Source organism: Mastomys coucha, unplaced genomic scaffold (assembly GCF_008632895.1).
Source record: "Mastomys coucha isolate ucsf_1 unplaced genomic scaffold, UCSF_Mcou_1 pScaffold6, whole genome shotgun sequence".
NCBI lineage: Eukaryota > Metazoa > Chordata > Mammalia > Rodentia > Muridae > Mastomys > Mastomys coucha.
In genome coordinates, this window is record NW_022196912.1 from 117,443,479 (window position 1) to 117,454,731 (window position 11,253).

Sequence of the window (11,253 nt, forward strand, 5' to 3'; positions counted from 1 at the left end):
GAAGAAGAAGAAGAAGAAGAAGAAGAAGAAGAAGAAGAGGAGGAGGAGGAGGAGGAGGAAGAGGAAGAAGAAGAGGAAGAGAAAAAGGAGGAAGAAGAAAAAGGAGGAAGAAGAGGAGGAGATGGAACCATAGATTTTATAGTTTCAATTTAAAACATAAAGTAACAATTTAACACTTTGCAAAGAATCTATTTATGAAAGAAATGACCTACTTAATAGATATGGTAGCTATAATAACCATCTTAAATGATCCATAAAGTATTTAATTAGTTAAATATTTTGTGGGGGAAAGACAATAAACTATTCTCTGTAGCAAATAGTGGTAAAGGAAAGCCTAGCGATTTCCATAGGCGAATGGAAGCAGCCTGTCCTGAACAGTCAGGGTTCTAACCTAAATCTCTAGAGTTGTCTAAGAATCATTTTTTTTTTTTTTAGTTTCTATGAATAATTTTATTATCAATCTGCCACTGAGAGACATGAAGCCCAGCAGGTCCCTAACAAGCATGCTGAAAATCATCAATAAACAAAAAGCTAGCACTAGGGCAAGGCGGTGCATGAAACTGCCTCAAAGGGGGAAGGCAAACAGATAACTAAAGTTTCAGTCTCTCTCTCTCTCTCTCTCTCTCTCTCTCTCTCTCTCTCATTGTCTCTCTCTCTCATTCTCTCTCTCTCTCTCTCTCTCTCTCTCTCTCTCTCTCTCTCTCTCTCTCTCTCTCTCTCTCTCTCGCTCTTGGAACTCAAAGGCAGACCGTGTGAACTGGAATGTACACTGTGACTCTCACAATTGATAAAGTCTTTTCTATTTCTAAATAAATGCTATGCTTTTGAACCTATGAGCCTGTATATTGGCCACATCAGTTTTTTAAAAAATATGTTCTCTAGATCCAAAATTGTGAGTATGGGATGATGTTTATTCTTGAAATAGCAAACAAAGGTGATAGGAAGGTTGGTTATAACTAATTACAATCTCTGATTAATGTGCCTTTTTTCTCTCAGCCAAAGACTTTTAAACTACATAACTGATGGTTAGTTGAGAAATAAACACACATAATCACATTTGTGTGTGAGTGTGTGTGTGTGTATGTATTGTATGTGTGTGTGTGTTGTAAAATCTTTTAACAAAACAAAACAGCCACACAAGTAAGTTGTGCCAAAGATTTAGAGTTGCCCCATGAGGTTCAGAGTTGTTGTGAGCCATGTCTTAATGGTGAATGGGCATTCAGGGTCTGTGGTGAAGACATCAGTGTACAGGAATGCTTTGGTTCACAGCAGGTAATGGGTAGTAGGGCATTAGCTCAGCTCAGTGGCCAGCAACAAAATGCTTCACTGCTCTGGTGTTCCTTCTGCTAGAGTATTAGGAGTGTTACCATCAACTGTTTCACTGTACCAAATGAAGCAGAAATATGGTACAGGTACAGTATATATCAATTGTCGTGACAGGTGTTGGGGTCGAGCACCGCAGGTGCAGTCCTGAAGGACCCAACTGAAGGAAGATTGAGGATGTATACCTATCTTGTGCTTGGCCTTGCCTGTTTCCTGATTCTGCCAATCCCTGACATTTAGGAACTCCCTCAAAATTTCCTGACCCCACCTTTTAGGAGCTGTTGAAAGTACATAATAAGAGAACACCAGGAGCAGAAAGTTCCATCCTGAATGCACGCTGGGTAGTCAGAGTTACAGCGGCCTAATGGACAAGTTCTCATAAAAAGCATCCTCTATGTGGGGGAGATAGACCATAACCAAAGGGCTGCACTGCGTGTTGTGTGATGACTAAACCCTGTCCAGGGGCTGGGGGATTATGGTGTGTGTGTGTGTGTGTGTGTGTGTGTGTGTGTTAGGGAACATGACATTCACATATTCATAGGTGTGTTCTTTTAAAGAGTAGAATGTATAACTTTTACTTTCAATGTGGTTTAAAGTAGGACTGTCAGGAAAAACTTGTTTTAAAAAATGGTATCAGAGTTCAGGCTTAAGAGAGCTCAGGGAGCCACCATGTGGAAATCTGTGCAAAGGAGGATTTGTGAGCAGATCTTTTATGTCATCAAAACGACATGGACTTCCAGTGAGAGGGAAAGCCATAAGGGGATCTGAGAATCTCTCTGGCTACCTAGTAGAGGATAGGAGGGACAATGATAGATCAGACTGGATAAAGGCTATTTGAATAATTAAAGATGGTTGGACTAGGGCCATAGTGGGAGGGGTAAGAAGTGGTCAGGTTACAGATCTGTTTTGAAGGTAGGTCCTTTAGATGTGTTGGGTGAGGGAATAAGAGAAGTGAAGGATGACCCTGAAGTTTGCAAACTAACATGCTGTGAAAACTAAGAGTTGTCATGCTGATCGAGATGAGGAAGCTAACAGGAACCATAGGTTTTTAGGACAGTGGTTCTCGACCTCGCTAATGCTGTGACTTTTTAAAACAGTCCCTCATGTTGTGGTGACCTAGTCATAAAATTATTTTCATAGCTACTTCATAACTGTGATTTTGCTGCTGCTATGTATCGGAATGTAAATATCTGATATTTCTGATGTCCTTATGTTGTGACCCCTGTGAAAGGGTTGTTCACCCTCCAGAGGGGGTTCTCCACTGCAGTGTTAGGAAGAGACCTGTGAAGATATGGGCAAGGTGCTGTTCTTTCTACAGACTCAAGGGTAATTGAGAGAAAGATACTGGACGTACAGTGGTCAGTATTATATGGTCATTTACATAGTAAGTTGGTAAATTGTGCAAATAAAAGCTGTTTAAATGATATAAATGTATATGATGATCATGTTGTAGTTGACTTTTATTATATAACAAAATAATGCCAGCAATATTACAAAAATGAAACTTTTTTTTTCTAAGACAGGGTTTCTCTGTGTAGCCCTGGCTGTCCTGGAACTCACTCTGTAGACCAGGCTGGCCTCAAACTCAGAAATCCGCCTGCCTCTGCCTCCCAAGTACCAGGATTAAAGGTGTGTGCTACCACTGCCCGGCATTTAAAAACATTCTTATGTTTAAGAAAATCTTTTAAATTTTTTTTCATGGTAATTTATTCTCTATTCACTTATATCAGGGAGAAAAGGGAGAAAGAAACTACATTTACACTTTTTTTTTTTTGAGAGAGGGTATCATTGTGTAGCTATGGCTGGCCTGAGCTTTCTTTCTATGTAGACCAGGCGGACCTGGAACTCACTGAGATCCACCTGCCTCTGCCTCCCCATTGCTGGAAATAAAGGTCTGCATCACACCTGACCATTTGCACAATCTTGAGTATTTTCCTTTTTATATTAGAATAATAATGCTTATTTATTTATTTTAATTTTTTTATTTTTAATTATGTGTACCTGTGAGTATCTGTGTAGGGGTGTGTACATATGAGTAAGGTTACCTGCAGATTGTATCTGCATTGGATCCTTGGATCCTTGGAGCTGGAGTCCCAGGTGGGTGAGAGCTGACTGGCTGGGTTCTGGGACTCAGACTTAGGTCTTCTGGCAAAGCAGTGCAAGCTCTTAAGCACCCCGTCATCTCACCAGCTCGTATGTGTTTATTCTTGAAACAGAAATATAAGAAATGAAAATACATGCGATTGAGATTTGACAGTGTTATGTTCAGCAGGATGATATCTGCATATTGCCATTAGCAATGTAAAAGATCAAATCCTTCAAAACCACCTACTCTGCTGTTTCGGGAAATACTAAAAAAGAGATCACCCGAAATCTCTCCTGGCTCGCTGGTCCACGTTCTTTTCCAGTGCCACTGGTACTGGCTGGCCACATCACTATGTCCCAGTGGGCTCCTGCTCTTTTCTCCCAGCTAGCAAGATCATATCGCTTACATGTAATGTCCTACACACCCAACAATAGGTCATCTAGCTCCTAGTTACCTGGTAGAGACATGGCTCTTACGGCTTAATTATCCAATCAGGTTTATGTATCAATAAGATCACAATTTACAAGATGCTAGTACAATAATTTCAGAGCCAAATGATAAAGACAATGTATTAACCCAATTCTAACCTTGTGAAAACCTTAACTACTTGTGGTTGTTTAAAACCATGTGGGGTCTGGATCGTCCCCTGTTCGTTTGCTTCCTGTTGATTTCTCCCCTTCCCTGACCTCTGAGCTCTCACTCTTAAACTTCTAGCTCTGCCTCCCTATTCCTGTCCAGTCATAGACCTGTCACTGCCCTAATGTGATTGGACAGAGAAAATGCTGCAACACTGTTCTTTAAAGGTCTACACATGGCTTATCATTTTCATCCAGTAAAGCAAGAGAATGTTACCTATTGTATAAATTCTTAAAACATTTAAAATTTCCTAAGAAATTTATCATCTAATGAGTTAAATATTAGGAACAGATTACTCTGGTTCTCTTAAGAAGTACATATCTTTGGAGGTTGTATTTAGCGAGTCTGCTGTTTGGTTTCTGTAACCTTGGTTGTTATAACATTGCTCTTCTGACCTCTCATCTCTGTAAATAGCAAATTCTTTCTGCTCACACAGGAAGTCCTGCATGTTGCGAGCGTGGAAATGCAGCTAACAGCTGCCGTGTCCTTTCTGGCCATTCTTCAGGAAGAATCAATGTCAGTCCACACCTTTGCACACTCCTTCCTACAAGTCATTCTCCTGCACCTGGAGCACAGAGATACAGGTCAGGGCCCGGCATGCTTCGTACAGTCTTCTTATGTTATCTGGCAAGTAGTTGTGTTTCATTTGCCCTCTGTGGGCCCGATGAAAAGAGCGGAGATCCTCCAAGAAAGATCCCTGGGAGAGAACACAGTAGTGCTTCCTCCAGGCTTTTCTTCCTTAGATGTTTCCCTTTACGTTTATGTTCATGGGATTATCATACTGGAAGAATAGCATATATCTCCCTTGTTATTTTTTAGCATTTAAAATTCTCTAAAGTTATTCAAGACAAAAACTGTAGAAAATGACTTAGAATGGTAATAATAATTTGTATTTTTTAATAAAATGGGATTGCGGCTGTTGATGGCTGAGCTGAAAGTGCGTCTGCTCCTGTGATGTTTAACCTAGTGTGTTACATCTATGCCCATTAGGTGTCAGCAATGCATGGCTGGAAACACTTCTCTCTGCAGTAGAATTATTGCCAAAGGAAACCCTGAGGCATGAGGTAATACTGTGGTGGGTTTTTCTTTTTGTAAATAGTAAGTCGAGTTACAGGATTTTTTTGTTTTGTTTTTAAGAAATAAGATTGTTTACCATTGTGAAAGCAACACATACTTATTGCAGAAAACTTAAATAATTTAGAAAATGTAAGGAAGAAAAAGAATTTATACTTGTGCAGTTGGCTAGTTTGAAGTTTCTGAGCTCTATCGCCAGCTTTCCCCTCTGTGTGGTTGCTGCTTGTCACACCAGTGATTATACTGAATCTGAACATGGGCACGTTTCATTTAGCATCATTTTCCTGTGTGTAGTTGCAAATTATTTTACTTATTAAATGCTGGAAGCTATACTTAGCCTTCTGTTTTACTATCAAAATATGGTGTCTCTGTAGGGCTTTTCAGGGAGTTCTTTAATTGTAGCATTTATAAAAGTGGTATCACTTGGCAAGAGGATGTTAATATTCTTAAGCTCTTCACTAAATATGTGAAATACAGTTACCCTGAGTTTTTATTAAAAATAGTGTTCCACAGGGATGTGTCTCAGGTGGTAGAGGCCTTGGCTAGCATGCATTAAAGCCTGGCTTTGATCACAAGATGTCATTAGTCAGACATGAATGGGGTCATATGGCTGTAACCCTGGCACTCAGAAGGCAAAGGTAGAAAGGGGAATTCAAGTTCCTTCTTGGCTACATTGTGAATTCCAGTTTATCCTGGGTCATGTGAGACTGCCTGAAAACCAACAATTAAAATGATGTTCCCATTTAATTTGGTAGGCTAAAGGCATGAGTGCATTTTAACTGGAAATTTCAAATTATACTCTTGAGTATTTTTCATATATTCTATCTAATTGATTGTATTTATTGTATAGGAATTATCTGATCCTACCCTTTAAGCACCATTTACATATATCATCTCTGCCATCCTTTCTTACATTTGTATATATTTGTATAAAAGTTAGTCCCAGTTGATATTTGCCTTTTATTTTTCAATATGGTTCATTTTGTTTTTCTTGAATATTTTTATTATAAATTAAGGTGACAGACTAGAAAAAACAGCAAATCTGTCTCCTCTCTAATGAAATAATTTTGCATTCTTTGAACATTCTCCTTGTATGTATCTCTTTGCAAACATGCCTCAGTGTGTTGTGTCTGGTTGGTTTCAGTTCATTTGTCACTTGGCAAGGAGACAAAGAAAGTGATCTAAGAGTGGCCATGTCCCTCAGCTGTAATTCATGTTCTTTAGCAATGTTTAAAAATGAGAATGTTCTTTGGTGTTAGCAACAGAGTGCATAATTCTCTGTCCACTTATTCTCTAAATCGTTTCCTCTTAGATTCTGAATCCACTTGTTTCCAAGGCACAGCTTTCCCAAACTGTCCAGTCGCGTTTAGTTAGCTGTAAAATTTTAGGAAAATTAACCAACAAATTTGATGCCCATAGGTGAGTATTTGTGTGTAATTTTGTTTTATTAAATTAAATTGATTAAAGAATATATAATGCTATATTAGCAATGGTTATGTTTATATTATTCCACATCCTCACAAGCTTAACTATTGTAGCTATACAGACTTCTCAGACAGTAGTTTACTTACTGGCAGCATTTTTTCTTAGTTTCATGGGATTTCTCGGTCGAGTTCAATTATTCTCTAGCTCCTGTCTTAGTCTTCCCAATCCAATACTATGGTTTCTTGTGAGGCTAAAATAGGATTTATCTTGGCACTTCTATAATTGATAAACATGACATAAAGATAGGAGTTCTGCTTTCTTACATCACTGTCATGAATTCCTTACTCTCACAGCAGCATACCTGCATTGTACATGCTGCTCACAGTAGATGCGCTGCAACTATAACATGAGAGTAACTGTCAAAGCAGAAGTACATTGCCTGCCAGATGCCAGAGTCAGACATTGCATTGCTATAGCTTTCTGAATTAGCTAGGAACAGTTAACTGCTGGTACAAAGTTAACCATTATCTTTAACAAATACTGTCTGTAACTAATTGTAACATCCATTAGTAAAATTAGGTAAAAATGCAATATAAACTGTGAGTTCTTATGTTAAAGTACATTAGGTTAATAAAGTAACTCATGGTTTTAAAGAACTATTTCTTTAACAATTTTATATACATATATGTATGTGTGTGTACATCTGTGTACACATATATATATATATATCTATACAACACATACACACACATATATATACACACACATATGTATAATGCATCTTGATATAGCTAACCTGAATGCCCCTTTACCAATCCTTTCCAGATCCTTCCCTTTATCACTTTTCATTTTTCTTTTTCTTCTTTTAAAAAAAGAATATACCATCTGTAATTAGTGCTGTCTGCATGCACATGGATGTGGGCAACTTATCCACCCACCTTGAAGAAAATGACCCCACAGCCATTGCCAGTGACCTCTCAGCTAGGGGTGGAACCTCATGTGTCCCTCCTGCCATTGCTAGAATGTTTCCTGGCTTGTTCTTATGCCAGTAACCAAAGCTGCTGTAAATTCATGAGGACAACAGCCATATCAGCTCCGAAGACAGAATTTTACAGCATGTCTCTCCTTATTCTGTTTGTTCCATTCTTTCTGCCCTCTTTTTCACAGTGTTTCCTGACCCTTGTACGCACTGTCTAATTCATGGTTGAACTCTTAGCACTTTAACGAGATGTGAAATCTCTTGCACTGACTTCTCCCACTGCCAAAAGAAGCATCTTTCTCAGTTGAGAGCAGCACTAATGTACAGGTGTAAACACAAATACTTAGAAGGCAGTTTGACAGCTGTGATTTAGCAGGGTAACTGTCGTAAGTTTCTACCAAAGGCTTGTAGCCTCTGACAAGATTTACAGTAAGAGGCAGGGATTCCTTCCTATAGAATAGCACTAAAACCCAATCAGAAAGCCGTTCATTGTCCCCAGAACAGTCATGCCACTATTGCACAGTAGTCACATGTTGCCTCACAGGTCTTTATTGTAGCTTGCAAGATCAACAATTGTACTGATAACTTTTCTTCACTAGTCATCCACATTGCATCTTCTGGCACCATGAAAACAAGCCAGCAGGGTAGAAGTTTTCATGTCAGTTCTGGCTTGATTTCTCTATAACCTATAGAACAACCAAAGTATGTTGTGTCTTAACTAATAGAGTCTTACTATATATGGGCAGCCAAGAACAATGTCGGTAATAGAGAGATAAGGTTTTTATTTGATAACCCATATCTTCTAGGAAAACAGTGTTGTGTACTCTTGGAGGGTACTGCCATTCAAACTCTTTTATAAAAACATGTATCTTAAGCACCTGTTTAGTTTCCCTAAAGCTTTCTCACATACCCTTAGTTTTGGTTATTCTACTTAGTAAGTTTTCTATTTCTGTGAAGAGATGCAGTGACATCTACACAACTCTTATAGAAGACAGCATTTAATTGGGGCCGGTTTACAGCTGCAGAAGTTTAGTCCATTATCATAATAGTGGAAAACATGGCAGAATGTAGGCAGACATGGTGCTGGAGAAATAGCTGAGAGTTGTACATCTGGGTCTAGCAGAAAGAAAGAGAAAGAGAGAGAAAAAGGAGAAAGAGAGAAGGGGGAGAGAGAGAGAAAGAGAGAGAGAGAGAGAGACAGAGACAGAGACAGAGAGACAGAGACAGAGACAGCGAGAGACAGAGAGACAGAGAGACAGAGACAGGGACAGAGACAGGGACAGGGACAGGGAGAGAAATAGAGAAAGAGAGAAACTGGGCTTAGCTTGTGATTTTGAAACCACAAAGCATACTCACAGTGGCATACTTCCTTCAGCAAGGCCACACCTCCTAATCTTTCTCAAGCAGTGCCACTCCCTGATGACAATAAGTGTTCAAATACATGAGCCTTAGCTGGGCAGTGGTGGCGCACACCTTTAATTCCAGCACTTGGGAGACAGAGGCAGGCAGATTTCTGAGTTCAAGGCCAGCCTGGTCTACAGAGTTCTAGGACAGCCAGGGCTACACAGAGAAACCCTGTCTTGTATATGTATATATGTGCCTATGGGGGTCATTCTTATTCAGACCATTACATCCACCTTCCATCTCATCTCTCCTTCCATTCCCTGCCTCAGTCCCTACTTTCTAGCTTCCTGATTTCTATAGACACTGCACATTAAATATAAAAATTTAAAAATTCAAAGATGTTCTCTCATATATGTAATAATTTGAGATTTGGGGATTTTTGAAAATATTAGTCTAAAATGTCTATCCATTTACATGTTTCTTTTTTTTTTAAACCTGTCTTCCTCAGCATTAAAAGAGAAATACTTCCCCTGGTAAAATCTCTCTGTCAAGATGTGGAATATGAAGTTCGATCTTGTATGTGTCGTCAGTTAGAAAACATAGCTCAGGGCATTGGGTAAGTGTGCGTCCAGGTCCTTATGCTGCACAGTCGCATTGCCAGAGTGAGACACGCACAGCCTGCTCTTGTAGTTCATGAAAGTCTGCTGATCTTTATGTTCTGTCCTCAAGTGATCACAGCTGGCCTCTCCTGATGTGTCTACGGTAAGAGAGAAAAGGGGACATATCAAGCATGGCATAGATATTCAATTAATGCCAGTTTCTTTCTTTCTCATCCTGGTTACTCAGTTATAGTTCTGAGCATCCAGATCCGGGAAGGGTCCGTGTCCCAGGAGAAACCATACCTGGAATATAGCTGAGCAGGTTTTTGTTTGGCCATATTCTGGCTATATTTTTAGGTGTTTTAGGTAGATTTGCTGTTATTGAAGCCTTGTTGTATCCCTATGCAATTCCAGGCTCTGTGTGCTCCTGGATTTGTGGCTCTTCTTGCCCACTTGGGACATACTGTTCAGGAAGCAGAAGCAGAGGACAACCTACACTCTGCCTAAAAACAGATCCAAGGTCAGGGGACAAGTTTTAAACGAAATCTCTAAAAATCATGTTGGGAAGTGATTTTTGTTTTAAGGATTCTAAAGTAGGTGGAGAGATATTGGTGTCTCTGTTACTGTTAATCTGTTACTGTTTTTCACAGATAAGGACAGTGAACTTATGATAGTGATGACGACGGAAAGCTTTAGGATGTTGCTAACAGACTCAGGGCTTAGTCATGTACCGAGTGCTATGTCTGTGAACTCAGAACTCTTTTCCTGGTAGGCCTTCTGAAGCTTCATGACTCTTGTTGGATCACTGTGGACTGTAATTACCTCAGTCTCATCTAGACCATGCATATGAGTCAGAGTCTGAATTGGATTGGACAATGTACTACTTACTCACTTCATAAAGATGTGGGATACCTATTCATTTACTTTTGTTTATTTTTTACCAACTGACATTTCTTTTACTGTTCAAAAAAAATCGGAAGGTCAAGTGTTTTAGTTCCTGTCCTGTTGCTGTGAAGTGACAATGTGAGCAAAGGAACTTATGAAAGGAGACATTTGATTGGAAGCTTTGTTTACAGTGATAGAGGGTTAGTTCACAGTCATTATGGTGGGAAGCAGACAAGCATGGCTCTGGAGCAAAAGATGAGAGCTTTATATCACGAACAGAACAAAGAAACGGGGGAGTAGACACACACTCACCCAGACACACAGGGAGAGAGAGACAGAGAGAGAGAGACAGAGACAGAGAGAGACACAGAGAGAGACAGAGACAGCGACACAAAGAGACAGAGAGGCCTGTATAGTCCTTTTAAACTTCTAAGTCTACCCCTAGTGACATTCCCTCTCAAACAAGGCCACACCTATTCCAACAAGGCCTACCTTCTAATCCTTTCCAAGCACTTCCAACTGGGAACCAAGCCTTCAAATATATTTAAGCCACCACACCAAGCATGTTCAAATTAGTCTTCCCTAATCAATTCAGGATTATTTCTTTTCTTTCTTTTTTTTTTAACATTTAAAAACATATTTTAATTAAATAGAATTGAATCACATTCTTGTTCCCCTTTTGTACCACCACTCCTCTCATAGACCCCCCCTTCAATACCTACAATATCTTTTTTGTCATATTCCTTAAAATTTATAAAATATTGTCACAATAAAAATAAGTATTATCAAAGTTGTTTGATATAAAACAACAATCAATTCAACAGTCTTATGTACATGCTCATCTACAGCAATAGTGAAAATATATTTTTCTCAATATAAATTTTAAATAACTCCAAACATAT

The 11,253-nt window shown here is 39.2% G+C and overlaps 1 protein-coding gene across 5 annotated transcripts in view; it reads left to right on the forward strand.

Annotated features, from left to right (window-relative positions):
* The window catches only part of Ppp4r4 (protein phosphatase 4 regulatory subunit 4), a 94,169-nt gene that overhangs the window by 44,313 nt on the left and 38,603 nt on the right, over positions 1–11,253 (forward strand). For all 5 annotated transcript variants that reach the window (XR_004114207.1, XR_004114206.1, XM_031356074.1 and 2 more), the window contains exons 4-7: positions 4,482–4,629; positions 5,036–5,109; positions 6,432–6,538; positions 9,376–9,483. Coding sequence is in view for 3 of the 5 variants with exons in the window: in XM_031356074.1 (XP_031211934.1) it covers positions 4,482–4,629; positions 5,036–5,109; positions 6,432–6,538; positions 9,376–9,483 (437 nt within the window). In the remaining 2 variants the exon portion in view is untranslated. The remainder of the gene's footprint in view (positions 1–4,481; positions 4,630–5,035; positions 5,110–6,431; positions 6,539–9,375; positions 9,484–11,253) is intronic.